General features: G+C 35.1%; 1 protein-coding gene across 1 annotated transcript; it reads left to right on the forward strand.

The window, feature by feature from the left end:
- Positions 1 to 2,931: 2,931 nt before the first annotated feature.
- LOC125648466 (uncharacterized) lies at positions 2,932 to 26,046 on the forward strand. Its single transcript, XM_048875577.2, has 11 exons — positions 2,932 to 3,036; positions 14,189 to 14,290; positions 14,560 to 14,676; positions 15,744 to 15,848; positions 16,103 to 16,147; positions 21,915 to 21,950; positions 23,084 to 23,212; positions 23,300 to 23,407; positions 23,563 to 23,700; positions 24,317 to 24,476; positions 25,788 to 26,046. Exons 1-11 carry the CDS (start codon positions 2,994 to 2,996, stop codon positions 25,966 to 25,968), a joined length of 1,164 nt encoding a protein of 387 aa, XP_048731534.2. The 5' UTR covers positions 2,932 to 2,993; the 3' UTR covers positions 25,969 to 26,046.

Here is a 26,046-nt window from a genome sequence, read left to right on the forward strand (position 1 = left end):
GCGCCAACTACCATCGGCTTTTGGAACAATACCTATAGGCGAAATGTGTAACTTGTGAAGGGTAATAAATGGACCTGTCGTGCGTCCCTCTGTAATTTCTTTATCTATATTATTATGTAGAACCCTGGGATTTTGGTGAGCTGATGTCAAATTCTTAGTATCAACTGATAGACATGGCTACGAATACATTAACTTGAAACCCCTACTTAGACCTTCACCAAGTGCTAACGTGGATGATTCCATGCACAAGTACTCTGAAGTTGAAATAAATAATATGCTGGAGTTTCTCATTGACAATATAATATCTTCGTGGTCTTTGGTGATCAGGTCTTCCAACAGTCTGTTGGAATCCGTATTGGCACGAATTGTGCTCCTTTGTTCGCTGACCTACTTTTATCTTCATATGAAGCAGAATTTGTTAAAAAACGTCTATATGAGAGGAAAAAATCTCTTGCTGTGGCCTTCAATTCAACATTTAGATATATCGACGACGTATTTTCTATCAACAATAATAATTTTCATTCATATGTCGATTCGAATTATCCCAGTGAACTCAAAATAGAACACACCACATAGTCGTCCACTTCTGTTTCATACTTAGATATTTTATTGAAAGTATATATTAACGGCAAACTAACAACTTAACTTTATGAAAAACGGGATGATGTCAGCTTCTCCATCGTCAACTTCCCATATTTATGTAGCAATATTCCAGTATCACCTCTCAATTGATTCGATAAGCAACAGTCTGTTCTGCGTCTGGTCAGTTTTTAAATCGAGGCAAGCTACTGACAAACAAGTTGATGGTGCAGGGGTTCCAACAATCTCGATTGAAGTCAGAATTTTGCAAATTCTATGGTCGTTATAACGATCTAGTTCGTCAATACAACCTATCATTGGGTCAAATGCTGTCTGACGTGTTTCATACCGATTGTTAGGCCGTTCTTGGCACACTGATTTTGACTACGGATAACTCCGTTTACCTGATCAGGATATGGGGCTCACGGCGGGTGTGACCGGTCAACAGGGGATGCTTACTCCTCCTAGGCACCTGATCCCACCTCTGGTGTGTCCAGGGGTCCGTGTTTGCCCAACTATCTATTTTGTATTGCTTGTAGGAGTTATGAGATTGATCACTGTTCGTTATCTTCACCTTGCATATAGGTACATACTTTATTTTGTATTGTGTTTTGGGCCTTGAAAATACTCTTATCTGACTAGGACAATAATTTTAAGAACAAGTCCTCCATTATTTATACCTACCCTTGAGATAATCATGTTCTAAGTTTCAGGACCAAAACGCCTATTGCTAATCTCGGAGATCGAAGTTTTGAATTCTTTAATGTAGAAACAATCTTTACAAGGAGCTCAAATTGTTGTTTCGTCAATCCTGTCATGTTGTACAGATCCACATCACTGTACACGTCAAGGTCATCAAAACTTAGGCGCCTCTGTTTGGCTGAAGCTGCATATTTCCGTATATCATTTAATAGCTGTGTTACTTGAGATGCATGGAGTGTAGAACTTTTATTTCTGGGGGGGGGGGTGTCTACGTTTACACCCTTCTTCATCATTTTGCCAACCATGTGAATTCTACAGCACCTTGGGCCTTCACTTAGCACCCCTTGATTTATGAAAACCTCTAAACGTTTATTACACATTTATTAAACCCCCAGAAAATGAGAGAAAAATGAAAAGCAAAAGAAGAAAAAAATAGATTGGAAAAATAAAGTACTCGGAATGTTTGTTTCAAATAAGATTACCAAGCACATACACCATTAGGGCATACCGTCGTGGAATTTTACATGAATTACGGTAGATAGATCACTACATCTTGAGGTAAAATTGAATACGATTTTTTCCCATGTTTTAGTCATTTTTAACATGAAGGCCACTTTAAACCAAATTTTCTTAAATGAACTTACGTACAGTCATACTCAAATAAAACTATTTCAGTGTTTTGAATCTGGTTTAAGGTGGCCTTTTGCAACAGTTTGCAATTTTTAGGCCCATTACGTTACATCTACTATATACTAGATATATAATCACGGTGATGTGTATGCTTATCAAATAAAGATACTATCAATATATAGATATCTTTATTGAGTAATTTGGGTTAATACAAGTATAAACTAACATTGTATAGAAGAATATTTGTATTAAAAAAATGGTATTCAAGAAATAAACTATATATGTAGGCGAAAATGCATACCAAGTGCGCTATACCTCTTTAAGTTTTGGTGCGATATGTTTATTGCCAATGGAATTTAAAAAAAATTGTTAATTTCAAAGTTGGAGCAGAGAATTCTACTAAGGGGAAATATCGTTTTAAGTGTTTCAGTGGTTTTTCCGATATCTGTGTTGATTCTTACTTGTAGGGAATTTAAAATTAGATTTGTATCTCTTTGACAAATGCATTGTCTTTCTCTTATTTTCAGCCTACCTGTAGATGTCTAATAAGTAATTGGGTTTACCTGACACTGTCCAATAAGTTGACAATTACTGTCCATTATTTTTAAAAACGGACAGTATCTGTCCTTTCTTAAAAATAATGGACAGCAATTGTCAACTTATTGGACATCTACAGGTAACCTTTTCACTAAAGTGGACTTTCTTCTATATAAAAGCCTAAAAAGACGAAGGGTTGCGCAACAAAAATGTTTTAAGTGAAAATAAAGACCGCATACAACCACAAGGTGAATATCACTTGTAAATGTATTTTGAAGTTTTCAAAAATTTATTAGTCAAAAAAATAAATTTCGATAATGTATTAATGATGTTTTTTTCTTCAAATTATTGAGTTATTCTTATCGATGAAAGTAGGATACTGGATTTCTTCAAAAGAACCATGAAGAAATGCTTCCACTTCTTGTTGCAAAATGTTTGCACTATTTAGATAAGAAACGTGACATGTATAGGTGTACTATAAATAAATACTGATGCACTTCGCAGATATTTAATGCTAAACCAAGAACTGATAGGTAAACCAAGGAATGAAAATGATCAAGGTTGTGGTTTCTATGTGTCTTCTGTCAGGTAGGGAAATATTTTTGCAAGCATCTGTACTTGTAATATATCCAATGTCGTCCCCTTAATACTTCAAAGGTCTCAATACAACAGTTTACAAATGATGTCTCTATACAACATTTTACAAATTATATCTCTATTCAACAGTTTACAAATGATGTCTATATTCAACAGTTTATTCAACAGTTTACAAATTGTGTCTCTATTCAACAGTTTACAAATTATGTCTCTATACAACAGTTTACAAATTATGTCTGTTCAACAGTTTACAAATTACGTCTCTATTCAACAGTTTATAAATTATGTCTCCATTCAACAGTTTACAAATGAAGTCTATACAACAGTTTACAAATGATGTCTATATTCAACAGTTTATTCAACAGTTTACAAATTGTGTCTCTATTCAACAGTTTACAAATGATGTCTATACAACAGTTTACAAATGAAGTTTATACAACAGTTTACAAATGATGTCTATACAACAGTTTATAAATCATGTCTCCATTCAACAGTTTACAAATGATATCTATACAACAGTTTACAAATGATATCTATACAACAGTTTACAAATGATGCCTATACAACCGTTTATAAATCATGTCTATACAACAGTTTACAAATTATGTCTATACAACAGTTTACAAATGATGTATATACAACAGTTTACAAATGATGTCTATACAACAGTTTACAAATGATATCTATACAACAGTTTACAAATGATATCTATACAACAGTTTACAAATGATGCCTATACAACAGTTTACAAATGATGCCTATACAACAGTTTACAAATGATGTCTATACAACAGTTTACAAATGATGTCTATACAACAGTTTACAAATGATGTTTTAAAGATGGATCCATTTTTCAATATATTTCCTAATTAATATCATGAGTACAATTTTAGAGTTTTTTCCTATATTTCACTAATATGCATATGACATTGGCCAAATTAGAATAGTACTACTAATTTTATGAATGGTATTCTGCAAGGGAAAAAAATAGAGCTAGCTCTAGGTTAACAATGTTTCTCTGCGAAAAACAAACAAACAACAATAGCGTTTTACATGTATGTCATGCTTCTGAACATGGTGCGAAAATGTCAAAACAAAAACTGAATTTTGGATGGACGAAATGAAAGCCTTTATCATATATAGTTATTACATGTAGCTTATAATTTTGTTAAGGTAACGCATTACATCAAGATTCAGTCCTTTAATGACACTCTGTGACAGGATGGGATATGAAAGGATAAATTATTTGTATCTATCGATTTGTTTGATTGTCTTATCATCGTAGCTCATTGGATAAAATATCCGGTTACTGTCTTGCAGATATCTGAGTTCAAATCCGTCAAAGCCTAATGTTCATATTCATCTAAATAAATTTTTGGAAATCATGGTTGTTTTTTTTTTTATCCAAAATTGCATATTTTCTACCTTTTTATTTTGTGTACTTATTACAAGTTACCATATGAAAGTTGAAGATAACGAACAGTGATCAATCTCATAACTCCTATAAGCAATACAAAATAGATAGTTGGGCAAACACGGACCCCTGAACACACCAGAGGTGGGATCAGGTGCCTAGGAGTAATTAAATCATTTCGTGCTTATTTTTCTTTCAAGGTGTAGTGAGCCACTTAATACGTTTGATTGGTTTTTATTATATCATTTTAATTTTGTGGATTCAAACATTGTATCGCTGTTTTGAAAATACCCTACTTATTAGTCCCCTAACGGTTTGTAAACCCAAAGGGGACTATAGCTTTCTTCTCCATCTGTCTGTCTGTCCCTCTGTCTGTCATTCTGTCCCATTGGTTTTCCAGACTTTTCCCCGTTATGCTTGCGTGAATTCATTTCAAACTCGCAGTGTAGTTTCAGAGTGGCAAATTACAGATCAAGTTCGAATTTCGTAACATTTGATGAACAAGTTTTAAAGAAAATAATTTCTACATATTACGTTGATGAGCCTCGATCGCTAATGTTGTAAAAAAAAATATAAATAAATAAATAAAAATTTAAATTTAAAAAAAAAAATCATCAATTTAACATTTCAAGGTCATTGATCACAAAAGGAACATGCCAATGAAAGTGTATGTCAAATCTGCTAATTACGCGAGTATTTTTGAGTAGTCATTGATCGAAATCTGATGCTTCTGCAGTTCTCAATTTACCGCAATCCTGCAAAATCGGTCTTCCAACAATTGATTGTAAGTAGTATTATGAAATCCTTTAGTATTTAACATACAGATATGAATGTTATATCGGTTTGCTTTGTGTCCCCATGCACGATTATTTAAATATTTAAATTTCCCCCACGTATTTTGTACAAAGACTACTATTTCATTCCTGATAAAAACTACCAATCTCTACCCAGAGTTGTCGTTCCTTGCTCTCACTTACACCTCTGTCAACGTCTCAAGGGTTTTACAAGAGTTTTGTAAAATGACACGTATGCTCAAATAAAGTATGTTTTTTACTTCAGTTACAAAAATATACGTAAATAAATAAATATTGAGCAGATGTCAAGTCTTTTTGCGACACAAGAAGGATTGATTTAGGTTGAAACGTGGATATTGGATAGTTCTATTGCACCAGGCCTATTCATAGGTACATGAAGAATATATTATAGTAATGGAAAAAAATATACAAATAGTTGCTTGTCCTACATTTTCCCGATATTTTATAAAATAGTTCTTAATTTTATTAGCCGTAAAAAAGTGGATTTACATGTGGAATAACATTGCTTATTTTGAGACGTTAACGGAGGTGTAAGTGAGAGCAAGGAACGACAACTCTGGGTAGAGATTGAAAAACTACATGCGTCAATTGTAGGAACAACAAAACTTTAAACTAATTCGACACTGGTAAACATGGTGAATTGGTACCAATGTAATAGGTCACAGTTCAAGGTCAAACATCAAATGTACATTTTATCGAATATTAATTAAGTACAGTCGTCAATTAATAGGGGCGCTGGTAGGGGACATGTATTGCTTATGCAATACTCCTAGAATGATTGTTAAATCACATTGCTGGTCAATTTTTGCTGTATGTATGCACGCAAGGAGAGATGATCACAAGAGTCATCCATGCTAGATGCATTAACCCATAAATCGTGTATAAATAGTGATGACGAGGTAAATAAAAGACATTGATGAACAAATGGAAGATCTAGGAAAGCCTGAAAGTCCCCATCATCATAGACAAACATTCTGGTGATTCTGGTAGAATTTAGATAATAGAAGGGAATGCGTGATTTTTCGGTTTTTAATGAAGCTTTAGTACTACTTTTGGGGTTCAGTCATGATCAGATAAGACTGGTAGAAGTTTTAAATAGACATGTGAATCCACATACAGTCCCGATTACGCGAAAGGGTTAGGTCTAAATCTGACGAAACGTCTGTCGATGCAGTATCTATAAAAACATTTTTGCATCAATTGAACAATGAATGAATTAGATTTCAATATGAAAGGGGAAGGCAAACCCCCAAATAATTACACGATAAATGATAGGATTAATTATATGATAAAAAATTGTCATGCTATTCTGTTGATATACGGTCTAGATAAGCTTCAGTACTAATTTGAAAACGTTAGAATTGAAATTCTCGCCATCTATAGAGGCTGCACCACAAAAATCAATAATTTTGACGTCACATCGTCTGTTCCAGTTTTGATGAGATTCTAAGATGTGCATGTGGTATGGTATATTTTACGAATAAATAGGTTGATGCCTTCCTTTCAAGCTGTTAATATTGCACTAATGCAAAGTGGAGATGTGACTTTTTTCTCGAAATTCCTGACCCAACCAAGTCATCTGAAAAGAAAAGACTGTGTAAGCTGTGGATCCATCATTTGCGTGTTGACAAGTTGAGGTTCGGGACATTTGTATGAAGAAACGTCTGCCTGGTCTGCGACTCAAATGAACGTCTTCTTTTTTCAATTCCCTATTGCGAAAGAACGGGCTCAAATATATACGACGCCAGACTTAACTGTTCGTGACTAGTCATGTTTACAGTGCTGCTGCTGAAATAAACCGGAACCGACGGTGTGACGTCCAAAATTAAACTTCAATGGCCGCTCTCTTAGCGGCGGGTAATTTAAAATACAGTATATGATAAGAGTAATATTGATTTAATCGTTAAGCAAGGATTTTTGTTGTTAAGGACTGTCATTTGTAATATCAGTAATGCAAAACTTATACGGTACCAATTTTGATGCACAAGTAATTCTTTATTCATAAAAGCAACAATGTGGCTAGAGTTTCTTTTCCCTTCAAAGTAAATTCCAAAAGTTCATTGCAAGACTCCATTGAAATAAGAAAATATTTGTCCTAAAGGCAAATGAACGTCTTCTTTTTTCAGTTCTCTATTGCGAAAGAACGTGCTCAAATCTATACGACGCCAGACTTAACTGTTCGTGACTAGTCATGTTTACAGTGCTGCTGCTGAAATAAACCGGAACCGACGGTGTGACGTCCAAAATTAAACTTCAATGGCCGCTCTCTTAGCGGCGGGTAATTTAAAATACAGTATATGATAAGAGTAATATTGATTTAATCGTTAAGCAAGGATATTTGTTGTTAAAGACTGTCATTTGTAATATCAGTAAGTAATTCTTTATTCATAAAAGCAACAATGTGGCTAGAGTTGCTTTTCCCTTCAAAGTAAATTCCAAAAATTCATTGCAAGACTCCATTGAAATAAGAAAATATTTGTCCTAAAGGCACTATTCATATTCCGCAGGCTGTTTTGAATATTGATGACACTTTAGCAGTGCCCGGGGAGTTTCGTCGCAGTATATCAAAAGACTCGTTATACCGCTTAATACGTTATTCAGATGGACTATATAGCTGTTAAATATGTAATCACTATCACAGAACACAACCGGGATATATGAAGGTATTGACCGCCAATGACATTGCTAAAGAACATCATATGTTCTGCGTATGATTTATTTTTTTTAAATCGAGACAGGCTACTGACAAATAAGTTGATGCTACTGGGATTTTAACAGTCTTGTTTAAAGTCAGCATATCGCAAATTATATGGTTATAATGATCTTATTTGCAAATCGTTGGGTCGAATGTTCTTTGTCGTTCCAATTGTTAGGTCGTTCGTTACATACTGAATTTGACTACGGATACCTCCTTTTACTTGATCAAAATAGACAGCTCACGGCGGATGTGACCGGTCAAGAGGGGATGCTTACTCCTCCTAGGCATTTGACTTCACCTTTGGTATCCTCAAGGGTCCATGTTTGCCTTACTATTGATTTTCAATTCTTAGTGAAACTGATCAACTGTTATCTTCACTTTTCATTTACATTCAACAACGTGATTTAGACTTTAAGATGAAAATTTTGAAATAAGCAAACAGAGAAAGGATAAAAGAGAAAGAATTCCATAAATTATCAATACACCGATCCACAGTCGTAGCACAAACCCCGCCCACCATGGTTACATCATAGCAGCAACGGAGACTCCGACAAAGAAAGTAAACAATGGCAGCGACTGCAAATGCTTTCGAGATAATCCCAGTTAATTTGTTGTTATATTACTTTAAAAGTATCATCATTTCACCCCGTGTGAAGGAGAAGGGTTGCTTTTATTAATTAATTTTTATTTGATATGCTTTCAAATTATTTCATTTCACTCATAAAAGCGTAGAAATCGCATCGAAACGACGGACCCCGCGTTAGGATGACGATCCTCACCTCGGGTTTTGTAATGCTTAATTCTCATTGTTCTTGCCACGCAGGCTGTAGAGATTTGTTTTTCATACATTTATTCCATAATTTACATTCCTTTGTCAGTAGACTGATTAAAATTTGTTAACATGTCGTAATGATTACCGTTTCGGTAAATTCGATAAGATTATGATCACCCACTTACAGACTGAAGACGTGTTTAAATTTGGATATTAAAATGAGTGCCCCCGCATTCTTCTCTTTTGAATCATTATATCTATTTACATTTATAGTAATCTTGGTCGCAGTTGTCTGCATTTTACTATGCTGTAAAATACCAACAGCAACAATTATACAACACAATGGTATTGTGGATAGTTTTGTTCATTACACTTTCGGGAACATGTTCTCATATACATTGTTATAAACTGTACATCAATGTAAAAAGGGGTGGATTTAGACGGACCTCTCCCCCTTTTTGTGACAAATTAAAAGTAGATTTGGCATTTTACTTACAGACAAGTGCATAGAAATAAACGAATTAAAGTAATTCCACCCTCCTGTGATGTCATCAGATTTTGCAAAATCAATGATTTATTTAAATTTATGCATGATAGGAACATAAATTTCGTTGGGGTCTTTTCTGATAGGTATTGTAAAAATTCTTGTTAAAAATAAACTATTTCAAAAGTCTAAGTTATTGATGAATAATCAATGATAAGTTTCAAAATATTGAATCTAAGGGCAATAACTCTGTTTTTATTGATTTCTCCATGAAGTCTATTATATGATAGATTTCCTTTATTTTTACAGACATTTTGTATATTTTTGTGAAGATACGTTTCATGAAATTGTTATGAATGCTATTATATCGTCATAACCAGTTTGTATGACATTTTGATAACGCTGTTTAAGGAATATTCCAATTTTCTGACGGAGATATATGATTCTGTTTATGTACGTCTCGCATCTTAAAAAGCGTGATGACCTATGTATTTTATTTGATAATTTGTTAGTTTTAACTCAAATGAATGGAAATAAATACAATTTTTAAACTTGCATCAGATAAAACTGCAAGTATGGAGTTACCTTAATTGTTATTTATTGATTTTATTATGTGTAAAAAATAGCAAAAATAACTCATAAAATTAACAAAAAATGCCTCAAAACCCTAGAGTCCCTAGCCTATTGGGTTCCATTTTGACAAATCTTAGATCTGCCACTGGTAAACATTTTAACTAAACCAAACTTCTCCAAAGCTGCCTTGCAACTTAGTTTGCCTCATTAGTGGTAGGGGTAATTAGACTAAGTGGGCTTCTAATTTAGAATTTGTTTCCATAGTCATACAAACGTATAGGTCACACTTATCCCTTTGTAATATAAAGCATTTTCCTCTTATTTTAAATGGTTTTTAAAATATGACCTAAGAGGTTTTTCAACCTGCATCTGTTTCATCCATGATATTTTCAAAGTCCAAAGCAACTCCAAGGAAGAAGAAATTCGTTTATGTACAAATAAAGTTAAATTGAATCATAAATAAACACTAATGTCATTCACTAGAAACTCCATTTATTTTAATAAAATACATAACATGTAGCAATATAATGATCACAATCATTTAATGATTTTGAACCTTTGAGATGAAAGGTGTTACGAAATTTTCCATTAATTCATATAACATTCCTGATGCAAATTTTGATGATATCAAAATGCTTAAACTTGATCTACTACTGCCACTATTATATTTGTTGCGAAAATAAACTTTTATAAGGATATGTAGCCAGGGTATTGTGGCCAATTTTTTTCTTACTGTCCTGTCCTCCTTTTTTATACCCCCCGCAACAAGTTGTGGGGGGGGGGGGGGTATACTGGAATCAGGTTGTCCGTCTGTCTGTCCGTCCGTCCGTCCGTCTGTAGACGCAATGGTTTCCGGACTCTAAAGCATTATCCTTTCCACCTACTGTCACCATATCATATATATGGACTACCCATGGGATGAAGATGTTCCCTATCGATTTTGGGGTCAAAAGGTCAAAGGTCAAGCGCACTGAACATCGAAGTAGCAATATGGTTTCCGGGCTCTAAAGCGTTATCCTTTCCACCTACAGTCACCATATCATACATATGGACTACCCATGGGATGAAGATGTTCCCTATCGATTTTGGGGTCAAAAGGTCAAGCACACTGGACATGGAAGTAGCAATATGGTTTCCGGGCTCTAAAGCGTTATCCTTTCCACCCACAGTCACCATATCATACATATGGACTACCCATGGGATGAAGATGTTCCCTATCGATTTTGGGGTCAAAAGGTCAAAGGTCAAGTGCACTGGACATCGAAGTAGCAATATGGTTTCCGGGCTCTAAAGCGTTATCCTTTCCACCTACAGTCACCATATCATACTTATGGACTACCCATGGGATGAAGATGTTCCCTATCGATTTTGGGGTCAAAAGGTCAAAGGTCAAGTGCACTGGACATCGAAGTAGCAATATGGTTTCCGGGCTCTAAAGCGTTATCCTTTCCACCTACAGTCACCATATCATACATATGGACTACCCATGGGATGAAGATGTTCCCTATCGGTTTTGGGGTCAAAAGGTCAAAGGTCACGCGCACTGGACATCGAAGTAGCAATATGGTTCGGTTTGTCATGCCATTTGTTTTTTACACTCAGAAAAGAGGTAGTTTATACCTATTACCAACACCCTTTGGGAGATTGGGGTAAGCGGGGGGTATTCTTAGTGAGCGTTGCTCACAGTACCTCTTGTTCTTCTTTTATTTGTGAGTTCTTGTGGTATGGACTGTTAAATTTACATACCTATAAAATTCCCCCCTATACACTGGTTTAGGTTGGAATGTAGGGGTTTGTAAAATCTTAATCCAATAAATGCCAATAAACAAACAACATTTACTCACAAAAATATTTTGTTGCAATAGCATATTGGTTGACAACTATCCAGTCGGACTAAAGCCAGCCCCTACTAATTCACTTCGTTGTACAACGAAATTTAGTAGGGGCTAGCTTTAGTCAGACTGACAACAATCCATTGGAGGGACTTGTCCTTCAAATATCATGTCCGTATTAGTCTCCTCATCCAGATTGATTATCAATAAGGATGCTTTTGAAGTGTCTTCAATAAATATGGTCTTTGAAATTCAGTAACTAAAAACATGTTATAATATTGAACAGTTTTGTTATTTTGTACCTACTATTTTGCTCTCAAAATTTCTGATAAAATATATATTAATATTTAAGATTAAGAGTCAACATTTTTAAACTATGTAGTGACAGTAATTTTTCTACTGAAAAGTTTAAAGCACTTGAATTGGTTTATTGTTCTATCCAATCTCGATATGTATCCTGACAGGTGTTTTTCCTACTATTTAACATCACACGGGACATGGTATCAAGGTATTGGCTCATCATATTGCTAAGAAAACAAAACAAAAGTACTTTTAACAGATCCCGGAAGGGTCATCGTTTAGGTTTTGTTGACATATTAGCTACCAAGTTTAACTGACACATTTATACAAATTTATGCATTAATTATCAATGCCATTACCATGTCATCCATGGCTAACAAGCACAGGACGATCTGCAATCAATGGATTAATCAATGGATTTTAGTTGCATCTTTCAAGCCCCTATCTTTGCTTCTGAGGAAAATATTAACAGCTGTGAAGGAGAAACTTCAAACTTACTGTGCGACTACATATGCCAGAGGTGGTGTTAATCAAATGTGGATTCTAAATAATTTTAAAGAACTTTTAGTAAACTTAAAATCGCAAAACGTTTCCCAAATCAAACAACATCAAAATCTATGACTTTTCAACACTAAATCGAGGCAAGCTACTGTCAAAGAAGTTGATGGTACAAGGTTTTCAACAGTCTCGATTGAAGTCAGAATTTCGTAAGTTCTATGGTCGTTATTACGATCTAGTTCGTCAATACAACCTATCATTGGGTCAAATGCTGTCTGACGTGCTTCATACCGATTGTTAGGCCGTTCTTGGCACACTGCTTTTGACTACGGATAACCCCGTTTACCTGATTAGGATATAGGGCTCACGGTGAGTGTGGCCGGTCGACAGGGGGATGCTTACTCCTCCTAGACACCTGATCCCACCTCTGGTGTGTCCAGGAGTCCGTGTTTGCCAAACTATCTTTTTTGTATTGCTTGTAGGAGTTATGAGATTGATCACTGTTCTTTCATCTTGCATGTGTTTTACAACTTTGCAAACATGCATGTAGTGCTCAGTGCAGTGTAGTGTGAAAAAGTATCAACAATTTTCCCCTAACAATGACAGTTTTTCTTCTTTTTTCAGGTATGATATACACTTCTTCTGACCCTCCCTTTTTGTGACAGTTGTAAAAAGAGTGTACATAAAAATTGAAGATATTTGTATCAGCAAGTGACCCCCCCCCCCCCTTCCATGAAAAACGATGCTATGTGCCTGGATTATAAATGTCTGCGTAGTACAATAAACGACAAAACATCTTACGGAGTTCATAGATACATGTACGTATCTTCGTTATTTTGTGGACATTTAGCTGATTTTGAGGCCTGTGACATAATGCAATAAAGGGCATGTACACTTTTGCATGTCTGTCTTTCGTTGATGGAAATGGTATAAATTTGGCTCCATTAAGTTTTTCTGGATACCTACTGTGTGATTTACAGATTCCAGAGAAAACTGTTTAATCATTCCTCATACAAAAAGATGCGTACACACTATTAACGCATGATCAGTCGATATCTTTCTCTGTTTACTATACAAAACAATGGCGGATGTCCGATGTTTGTCCGAGGCTCGTAGTGATGGGCGGAGCTTATTTTTTCAGCGCATTTCATTGGTCAAAATATAAGGTCACGAACTTCTGTGGATCGGTGTATTGTAGAAGTAACAATGTAAGAACATTTTGCAATATTAAAAGAAAAAAATCATCTGAAATTAAAAATCATTTTAAAAAATACATCAAAAGTAATATTGTAAGCATATTATACCAAAACAAAGGCTCCCAAAAAATGATGCGCCAACGGGATAGACAGATATTATAACAGATTCACAGAACTAACGACGCTTACGAGAAGAAGAATTTTGAACAAAATTCCTATCAGAAAATCTGAGAGAGAGTAAAATATAAGATATGATTACACTTAGAAGCAATCAGTATAAGAAACTACTCAGTCCTTCTAAGGACTAATTGTGGATGGAAGGAAACCATTGCATATTATGTAACAGCAGCATCTCCAACAGAATGACAAGGAGAAGAGAACCAATGTAACAAGGCCACGTTGATGCTGCCAATATATTGTATATCGGTAGTTTTGATTTTCTGAATATGATAGTGTTGTATAAGTAATATTATCACATTTTGAATTGATAATCACTTCATTATCAAGGCGACAATGTTGCTCCTTTTGTGGAAGTTTATCATCCATTTCCTTATTTTGTAGGTGTCATAAGGATCGCGCAAACATGTTCTCACGATCATGATTGCAAGCATCATTCCTGTCAGGGTAGCCAACCACATTGTTCTCAACATCGATGCCATTGTGGTAACTATCGAGTTTAGCCTGTACTTTGTAATAGGTGCAAGATCATGAAACATATTTTAAAGTAACAAATCTTATTCATCTTTAAGACCAAAAAAGAAAATCACAAATGAAACTAAATCATTTTTCTTTGTAAAAGAACAGACTTACATGTAGGTTAGCTAAGTTCTGATTTTGCATATATTATGTTGATTTTGTAAACTTTTTTGTAATCCCATTAGCTTATTTATATTGATATATTGTTAATCATTTAATAACTGTGATTTACACAGAGTCTACGCTGCTATCTTGTCTGCGATCGTCTGATTGTTCTCATCACACGTGCTCCAGTCCGCTGCACCCATACTGTTACCATTCACATCATTCCAGTTCAAGGTGTGCTTGTCAAGGTAATGAATACAAACGTTTCTAAGTATACAGCACATTTATGTCTGTGAAATTACGCATGATTTGTTATAGAAGTTATTTTACATTAACTTCACCTTCTCATGATTACGTCATACATAATATGTACTACGTATCCACATGCATTGACTGACAATGAGGAGAGCGGCAAGTTATTGTACTCCCAGGGATCGACGGATATACTAATACTTCCTGTTGGGATGAATAACTTTATTGTATATACATGTATATATTTTTTCTAAATAAAGTTTGGATATATTGTTTTCCTGGTCTGTCCGTCCGTCCGTCCGTCAGACTCTCTCCTTCCTTAAACGTTATTCCGTGAGTATCCGGGTTAGAAGAGGTCCTCAATACCCCTGGTGAACAAAAACCTGGTGCTCAGCGCATTGTGTCATGTGCAACAAGAATATATTTCCATTAAGGGTTTGATTTAAAGTTATACGTGACATTTCTCAACAATATATAATTTTCGTGAGACTTCAAGTACAATGCGTTTGTTTTCTATTTTGTTTCTACAAACGACTTTGGAGTGTATTGCCACATCTGTTTTAGAGTTTGGATATTTTGATACATTTTTGTAGTTTACGTCAACACACATGTATTACAAAAAGTGTTTATGTGTGTGAGGGGACATAACTAGTAAGTTATTGTAGCGTAGGATAGTAAACTCTCAAACCCGGGCCCCTTGCGTTGCTAGTTAGGGGATCTAACCAGTAAACTAATTAGGCCGATATACCAAATATGTAAAAATTGTAAAGATATAAAGTGCAAATCTATTTAGGAAATAGTCATATCGAGGAGATAAAGATTAATTTTACAAAAAATATTAGAAACGTCGAGTATGACCTTTAGCTACAATATACATAAACATTGTGAGTTAATGTAGTTTCGTGGTAGTCCATTGCCCTAGATGGAACAAACGCTTAAAATACATCAGGGCCAATAGAAAACAGCTGCACTGGTGAATAGTGATACATTCGCAGCATATGTATTCTTATCATTTCTGTTTGTTTTATTTGTACGTCAGTACAAAAAGCAGTTTATTTTATAGAATGCACACATGACGAGGACTGTGTATGCGCAGATTTAAAGAAGACGCCGCATTGCTACTATGATCGCCATAGTCATGATAGACAATGCTATTGTCGTACTCCTCGTACGTTTTACCAAAACTTATTTGTTTCTTTGTAACCAGTCAGAGCCTTTAATAGGTGTGCAAAGATGTGTGCAATTTACTAGCATTTTATAGCATAAAAATGTTCACAATGCACTGGCAATGCCACTTTTACGTTATTTATGATTTAAAAAACAAAACTGTGTTAGTATTCCCTTTCAATGAGTACTCTAGGTGACAACCATATTGAAATTCAGATATTTGCTTTTGATTGTATAATTTATCTCCGTTAACAGCAACAACTTCAACAGCCATAGATTCAACAAAGACTGAAACAACAGGTTAGTAACAGCCATAGATTCAACACAGACTGAAACAACAGGTTAGTAACAGTCATATATTCAATACAGACTGAAACAACAGGTTAGTAACAGTCATAGATTCAATACAGACCGAAACAACAGGTTAGTAACAGTCATAGATTCAACACAGACTGAAACAACAGGTTAGTAACAGTCATAGATTCAATACAGACTGAAACAACAGGTTAGTAACAGTCATAGATTCAACACAGACTGAAACAACAAGTTAGTAACAGCCATAGATTCAACAAAAACTGAAACAACAGGTTAGTAACAGCCATAGATTCAACACAGACCGAAACAACAGGTTAGTAACAGCCATAGATTCAACACAGACTGAAACAACAGGTTAGTAACAGCTATAGATTCAATACAGACCTAAACAACAGGTTAGTAACAGTCATAGATTCAACACAGACTGAAACAACAGGTTAGTAACAGCTATAGATTCAACACAGACCTAAACAACAGGTTCGTAACAGCCATTGATTCAACACAGACTGAAACAACAGGTTAGTAACAGCCATAGATTCAACACAGACTGAAACAACGGGTTAGTAACAGCTATAGATTCAATACAGACCTAAACAACAGGTTAGTAACAGCCATAGATTCAACACAGACTGAAACAACGGGTTAGTAACAGCCATAGATTAAACAAAAACTGAAACAACAGGTTAGTAACAGCTATAGATTCAACACAGACCTAAACAACAGGTTAGTAACAGTCATAGATTCAACACAGACCTAAACAACAGGTTAGTAACAGCCATAGATTAAACAAAAACTGAAACAACAGATTAGTAACAGTCATATATTCAACACAGACCTAAACAACAGGTTAGTAACAGCCATAGACTAAACAAAAACTGAAACAACAGGTTAGTAACAGCCATATATTCAACACAGACCGAAACAACAGGTTAGTAACAGCCATAGATTCAACACAGACCTAAACTACAGGTTAGTAACAGCCATAGATTCAACAAAAACTGAAACAACAGGTTAGTAACAGTCATAGATTAAACAAAAACTGAAACAACAGGTTAGTAACAGTCATAGATTCAATACAGACTGAAACAACAGGTTAGTAACAGTCATAGATTCAATACAGACCTAAACAACAGGTTAATAACAGTCAAAGATTAAACAAAAACTGAAACAACAGGTTAGTAACAGCCATATATTCAACAAAAACTGAAACAACAGGTTAGTAACAGCCATACATTCAATACAGACTGAAACAACAGGTTAATAACAGTCATAGATTCAATACAGACTGAAACAACAGGTTAATAACAGTCATAGATTAAACAAAAACTGAAACAACAGGTTAGTAACAGTCATATATTTAATACAAACTGAAACAACAGGTTAGTAACAGCCATAGATTCAACACAGACTGAAACAACAAGTTAGTAAGAGTCATAGATTCAACACAGACCGAAACAACAGGTTAGTTACAGCCATAGATTCAACAAAAACTGAAACAACAGGTTAGTAACAGCCATAGATTCAACACAGACCGAAACAACAGGTTAGTAACAGTCATAGATTCAATACAGACCGAAACAACAGGTTAGTAACAGTCATAGATTCAATACAGACCTAAACAACAGCTTAGTAACAGCTATAAATTCAACACAGACCTAAACAACAGGTTAGTAACAGTCATAGATTCAACACAGACTGAAACAACAAGTTAGTAACAGTCATAGATTCAACACAGACTGAAACAACAGGTTAGTAACAGTCATAGATTCAATACAGACCTAAACAACAGGTTAGTAACAGCCATAGATTCAACAAAAACTGAAACAACAGGTTAGTAACAGCCATAGATTCAATACAGACCTAAACAACAGGTTAGTAACAGCCATAGATTCAACAAAAACTGAAACAACAGGTTAGTAACAGCCATAGATTCAACACAGACCGAAACAACAGGTTAGTAACAGCCATAGATTCAACACAGACTGAAACAACAGGTTAGTAACAGCTATAGATTCAATACAGACTGAAACAACAGGTTAGTAACAGTCATAGATTCAATACAGACCTAAACAACAGGTTAGTAACAGTCATAGATTCAACACAGACCTAAACAACAGGTTAGTAACAGCTATAGATTCAACACAGACCTAAACAACAGGTTAGTAACAGCCATAGATTCAACACAGACCTAAACAACAGGTTAGTAACAGCCATAGATTCAACACAGACTGAAACAACGGGTTAGTAACAGCTATAGATTCAATACAGACCTAAACAACAGGTAAGTAACAGCCATAGATTCAACACAGACTGAAACAACAGGTTAGTATTAGCCATAGATTAAACAAAAACTGAAACAACAGATTAGTAACAGCTATAGATTCAATACAGACCTAAACAACAGGTTAGTAACAGCCATAGATTCAACACAGACCTAAACAACAGGTTAGTAACAGCCATATATTCAACACAGACCGAAACAACAGGTTAGTAACAGCCATAGATTCAACAAAAACCGAAACAACAGGTTAGTAACAGCCATAGATTCAACAAAAACTGAAACAACAGGTTAGTAACAGTCACAGATTCAACACAGACCGAAACAACAGGTTAGTATACAGTCATAGATTCAATACAGACCGAAACAACAGGTTAGTAACAGCCATAAATTCAACACAGACCTAACCTACAGGTTAGTAACAGTCATAGATTCAACAAAAACTGAAACAACAGGTTAGTAACAGTCATAGATTCAATACAGACTGAAACAACAGGTTAGTAACAGTCATAGATTGAACACAGACTGAAACAACAGGTTAGTAACAGCCATAGATTAAACACAGACTGAAACAACAGGTTAGTAACAGCCATAGATTAAACACAGACTGAAACAACAGGTTAATAACAGTCATAGATTAAACAAAAACTGAAACAACAGGTTAGTAACAGCCATAGATTAAACACAGACTGAAACAACAGGTTAGTAACAGTCATAGATTAGATACAGACTGAAACAACAGGTTAATAACAGTCATAGATTCAACAAAAACTGAAACAACAGGTTAGTAACAGTCATAGATTCAACACAGACCGAAACAACAAGTTAGTAACAGCCATAGATTCAACACAGACCAAAAAAACAGGTTAGTAACAGCCATAGATTCAACACAGACCTAAACAACAGGTTAGTAACAGTCATAGATTCAATACAGACTGAAACAACAGGTTAGTAACAGTCATAGATTCAATACAGACCGAAACAACAGGTTAGTAACAGTCATAGATTCAACACAGACCTAAACAACAGGTTAGTAACAGCCATAGATTAAACACAGACTGAAACAACAGGTTAGTAACAGCCATAGATTCAACAAAAACTGAAACAACAGGTTAATAACAGCTATAGATTCAATACAGACCGAAACAACAGGTTAGTAACAGCCATAGATTCAATACAGACCTAAACAACAGGTTAGTAACAGCTATAGATTCAACACAGACCTAAACAACAGGTTAGTAACAGCTATTGATTCAACACAGACCTAAACAACAGGTTAGTAACAGCTATAGATTCAACACAGACCGAAACAACAGGTTAGTAACAGCCATAGATTCAATACAGACCTAAACAACAGGTTAGTAACAGCTATAGATTCAACACAGACCTAAACAACAGGTTAGTAACAGCTATAGATTCAATACAGACCTAAACAACAGGTTAGTAACAGCTATAGATTCAACACAGACTGAAACAACAGGTTAGTAACAGCTATAGATTCAACACAGACCTAAACAACAGGTTAGTAACAACCATAGATTCAACACAGACTTAAACAACAGGTTAGTAACAGCCATATATTAAACAAAAACTGAAACAACAGGTTAGTAACAGCCATAGATTCAACAAAAACTGAAACAACGGGTTAGTAACAGTCACAGATTCAACACAGACCGAAACAACAGGTTAGTAACAGTCATAGATTCAACACAGACTGAAACAACAGGTTAGTAGCAGTCATAGATTCAATACAGACCTAAACAACAGATTAGTAACAGCCATAGATTCAACACAGACCTAAACAACAGGTTAGTAACAGCTATAGATTCAACAAAAACTGAAACAACAGGTTAGTAACAGCCATAGATTCCACAAAGAATGAAACAACAGGTTAGTAACAGCCATAGATTAAACAAAAACTGAAACAACAGGTTAGTAACAGCCATATATTAAACAAAAACTGAAACAACAGGTTAGTAACAGCCATAGATTCCACAAAGAATGAAACAACAGGTTAGTAACAGCCATAGATTAAACAAAAACTGAAACAACAGGTTAGTAACAGCCATATATTAAACAAAAACTGAAACAACAGGTTAGTAACAGCCATAGATTCCACAAAGAATGAAACAACAGGTTAGTAACAGCCATAGATTAAACAAAAACTGAAACAACAGGTTAGTAACAGCCATAGATTAAACAAAAACTGAAACAACGGGTTAGTAACAGTCATATATTCAACAAAGACTGAAACATCAGGTTAGTATTAGAACAGAATCACGATCATCAATATTAGTATGACAGCTAACATGTACATGTATAAGTTAATGGTACTCTCAATCATCGATATTAGTATGAAAGCTACTATGTACAAGTTAATGGTACTCACGATCATCGATATTTGTATGATAGCTACTATGTACAAGTTAGTGGTACTCACGATCATCGATATTAGTATGATAGCTACTATGTACAAGTTAATGGTACTCAAGATCATCGATATTAGTATGATAGCTACTATGTACATGTATAAGTTATGGTACCCTCAATCATCAATATTAGTATGATAGCTACTATATACAAGTTAATGGTACTCACGATCATCGATATTAGTATGATTAGCTGTATTAATATGGGTCATGACCTTAAGGTCGTGAGATGGAATCACGCCCACATTTCTTTATTGTGCATTTCATTTAATATATTTTCAGCTTTATTGAACAATTTATGATGCTGCTGTTGTGAATTACGCTTCATTCCTAACATAAGTTATTTCAGAATCACTTGATATTAAATAGGGAAAAACTTGAATAATATTCAATATGATGAAGAGGAAAGGTATTTATAGCTGTGTCTGTTTATTAACTTCAAATTAAGAGCTACGGAATTTACATTTCAAGGATATTTCTTTTCGTTATAACTTAGTTAGTTCCATCAAAAGATAATAGCAGGTAAACGGCAATAATTCTTTTATAAGTAGACAACCTTTGACGCAAGTCGAACTGGTTTTTTGAAAAGTGCAGAGCTTTAAGCTGAACAAAATGAGGAGAAAGAAGTTAAAATAACATATTTTTAGAACCAACGACGATGCTTATTTGTCATAAACATTCCGACTGTCTATGTAGCCTACATCCCCATTTCGCATGACGTCACCACTGTACCTGTAGAGATAAGTTACGTTTTAACTATCTATATGTATATTGACCAATGACTCCCATCCAATGTTAACATGATGAAATGTATCTTGTATTTTTATTTACATGTCCTGTATACATCTTCTAAGTTTAAATCAGAAAGCAAGAGATATATCAAACAAAAGAAATAAAGATTTAAAATTTAACTTGAGATCCAACATCTGCAGGTAAAATGTTATGCCTTTTCTTTTTACACAAATCACGTATTCTATGTTTTTGTTGTAAAATCACCATAGAATTAATCGTAAAATTCATTTGATATTTATTCTTTCTTTTTAAGATGTTACTACACCATCTTCTCCAAGTATTGCAGCTGGTAAGTGCAAAGTGAAGATAACGAACAGTGATCAATCTCATAACTCCTATAAACAATACAAAATAGATAGTTGGGCAAACACGGACCCCTGGACACACCAGAGGTGGGATCAGGTGCCTAGGAGGAGTAAGCATCCCCAGTTGACCGGTCACACCCGCCGTGAGCCCTATATCCTGATCAGGTAAACGGAGTTATCCGCAGTCAAAATCAGTGTGCCAAGAACGGCTTAACAATCGGTATGAAATACGTCAGACAGCATTTGACCCAATGCGAGGTTGTGTTGACGAACTAGATCGTTATAACGACCATAGAATTTGCGAAATGCTGACTTCAATCGAGTATTAAAGGATATCAAAAAGTATATAATGAATTACTAAGTAGATATTAATGTTATAAATACATTAAATGTCACTGTTTGAAAGTAGTAATTATTAGATGCAGGGTATCCAATTACGCATTTAAAATATTTGTCAGTTTCTTTATTTGTCCAGACTATTCTTAATTATCTTTCAACTGATTCGATAAGCAAGAGCTTGTTCTGCGTATGATCACTTTTTAAATCGCGACAGGATACTGACAAACAAGTTGATATTACAGATGTTCCGACAGTCTTGTTTAAAGTCAGCATTTCGCAAATTCTATGGTCGTTATAACCATTTAATTATCGCCACTATGAAATGCTGTCTGACGTGTTTCATTTCAATTGTTGGGCCGTTCTTTACACACTGGTTTACTTTGGATTACTCTATTTACTTGATCACGATATTGGGTTCACGGCAGGTGTGACCGGTCAACAAGGGATACGTACTCCTCTTAGGCACCCGATCCCACCTATACACCGGTATGTCCAGGGACCCGTGTTTGACCAACTCTTAATTTTGTATACTAGTTTGATATGGTTCTGTAGTCACACACCAAACGAAATCTGAGTAATGTGTCCTGGTAGCAGCGTTTACTTTTCAGCCACTATATATCACTACACGATTTAAAACACAAAATGCATGTTTTTCCTGATTGTAACAGAGAAATAAGCTTCGAAACAGCATTTCTACCAGAGAATTATAGCTTTTAAATTCGTTTTCGTATTGAAGTTGAACTAGACGAAAACAAAAACTGGACTTTTGACGTTTTAGGTGTAACGGGTTCCACAAAGGCATCGATAAGTTGTCATCAGCATGCCCAATGTGTTGATCATGTGTGTCCTGCCGACCTTCATCCTTATTGCAGATATAATGATCATTCAACCTCGTGCGATTGTACAGGTATGCAATATATTGTGTGTATATGATTTATCGATTTGATCAGTTTTATTTCCTTTTCTATATATATGGGTTTTGTTTCATCTTTAGTTTGCACAGACGATTCACATTGCACACAATGCAGCTCTGGGGTGATTGGGAACTGTGAATTTAACCTTACAACTCGTATCTATAGCTGTCATTGTGATTCGCCAAATAGTAAGGCTGCAGATGATAATGACATATTCCTAGCAATAAAAAGATAAGCTTGTGGATATCGTTTTTATACCAGTATTTTATTTGATGTATTCATTTTTGTATGTTCATTCGTTTTTTTTGTTCAACATCCAAATCAAACTAATTATTTGAAATAGCGCACTCCACTTCGTCCTCTACACAACATACAACAACTTTAGACTCGACGACTCCGACTTCAGCCTCACAAGTCACTGAATCGTCAACTGGACAGAGTACGAGCCACGTGTCTAGTACCACAGGAACTAAACCTAGAGGTGTAATACGTATTACAGCTAATCATTCTAACAAGTATTTCATTCTTGTAATTAAAATCTTGAAGCAAATCTAATTGATACCATGATAACTCGATAGGGAATCTATGCTGTTTAGTGTAATGCCCTTATCAAAAGTGTGGAAACCATTGATATCTGTGCGGGGCGCAGTCGTAATTGTACTATATGATTAGTGATTTTTATCACGTTTTGTTAATTGAATAATTTGAAACATATAAACCGGTAACTAGAGCTTACAAAACCATGCCTAATCGACCATGGGTTTATTAATTATTATTGGGGGGGGGGGTTTAAGATATAGTCGAAATTGATTAGGTGTGAGCATTCAGTGAACTACCAAAATAGAAAAGCATTGATATTAGTTTGGGAATTCTCTTTTGTGGTCTGATGCTGGAAAATACGAAATCTTACATTCACCTCGAAGGCACGTGGAGGTGAATATAAGATTCTATTCTAGTTTGTTGGATGTCAGATGATTAAAATGCTCCGATTTATTCAAACAAAAAATAAAATTCTTTGTCTTTAATATTGCTCCATAATATATCCCCATGATACATAAAACATCAATAAGTCAATATGTTTTATAATATGCTTTAAGTTTCCAGAAAATGCCATGTGTGTGGTAACTCGAGCAACTCGATATCCTGCGACACGAGGACTATTTACTTGGGTAATTTACAGACCTGTCCACAGGGTGAAGATTTCTGTATGACTGACATTATCCACGATGGGCAAGCCAATCCAAACATATACAAAAGGTAATGATGATCCAGCAGGTACCAACTGCTCTTATCCGTGATAAATCTATTGTATGATGTCACGGTAACTCATCAATTTTTCAACATTTTTACTAATTTTTACACAACTTGACAAGAAAAAAAAATCAAGTTCAACGCTAAATGAAATATTTCTCGCTATTCGACCAAGTATGAAGCATGTGCAGCCAAGGATTTTAACAAATGTTATTATTGTAATATTACGTTTCCAGTGAGAAAGTTTCCCAGTTTATTATTGGAAGGTCGGTGGTTTCTTCCCAGGTACTTAGTATCTGGGTTCTCTCTTCCACCAAGAAAATCTGGGCGCCACCAGATAACTGAAAATTGTTGAGTGTGGCGGAAAACAATCAATCAATCAATGAAACTGGACACAATTTTATACCCCCCTCCCCGCAACACAGTTGTGGGTGAGGGATACTGGAATCGGGTTGCCCGTCCGTCCGTCTGTAGACGCAATGGTTTCCGTGCTCTAAGGCGTTATCCTTTCCACATACAGTCACCATATCATGTATATGGACTACCCATGGGACAAAGATATTTCCTATCGATTTTGGGGTCCAAAGGTCAAGCGCACTGGACATCGAAGTAGTAATATCAAACTTGATCTGTAATCTGTTATGGAAAAGCAATGAACCAAATATCAAATGAATATCTGCAAGCACAACAAAAACTGATAATTCCTGATATTTTTCGAAGTCCAAGGGCCATAACTTAGTGAAAAATCAACAAACTAAAACCAAATTCAAACTTGATTTGTAACTTGTTATGGCAATGTAATGTACATGTACCAACTATCAAATGAATATCTGCAAGCACAACAAAAAAAAGGTGCGGAAAACTGATAATCCATCCTATTTTTCTAAGTCCAAGAGCCTTAACTTAGTGAAAACTCAACGGACCGAAATCAAATTAGAACTTGATCTGCAACTTGTTATGGCAAAGCAATGTACTAAATATGAAATATCTGCAAGAACAGAGAAAAAAGTGTGGAAAACTGATTTGCAGTACTGATGGACAGACAAACGGACGGAGCGCCAACCTTATGACCCATTTAACTTCGTTGGTTGGGGACTAAAAATTTGTACTATCATACTATGTATTTTATAACACATGTCTGAATTCATTAAGAGTGTGAGGTTAGCTGTGCATTCCTTTTATTATGTTTATCTTTAATAAAATGCCAAATTATAAACACTATTTACTTTACAATGTATCATATTTTTATATCTATTTGAATATACCTCGTGAAGGGATGAAGTTAATTAAGATATTTTTAGCACTGTGTAATTTCAGATGTGTCACGGAACATGAATGCCGGTACAAATGGCTGCAGCAGACGTCTGACCTGGAATATTGTATGAAATATGGAGACGTTCCCATGACAGGTCCCTACAGCTGCCACTTCTGTTGTGTGTCGGACGGATGTAACGCTGGACTAATTCCGGATAAATCCAACTACTATTCAAAAGCATAAATATAAGCGACGATTGTTCAGTGTGTTTAACAATGGACTGAACAGAAGAATAATCAATGAAAGTATTTCAAAATCTCA

Source organism: Ostrea edulis, chromosome 6 (genome assembly GCF_947568905.1).
Source record: "Ostrea edulis chromosome 6, xbOstEdul1.1, whole genome shotgun sequence".
NCBI lineage: Eukaryota > Metazoa > Mollusca > Bivalvia > Ostreida > Ostreidae > Ostrea > Ostrea edulis.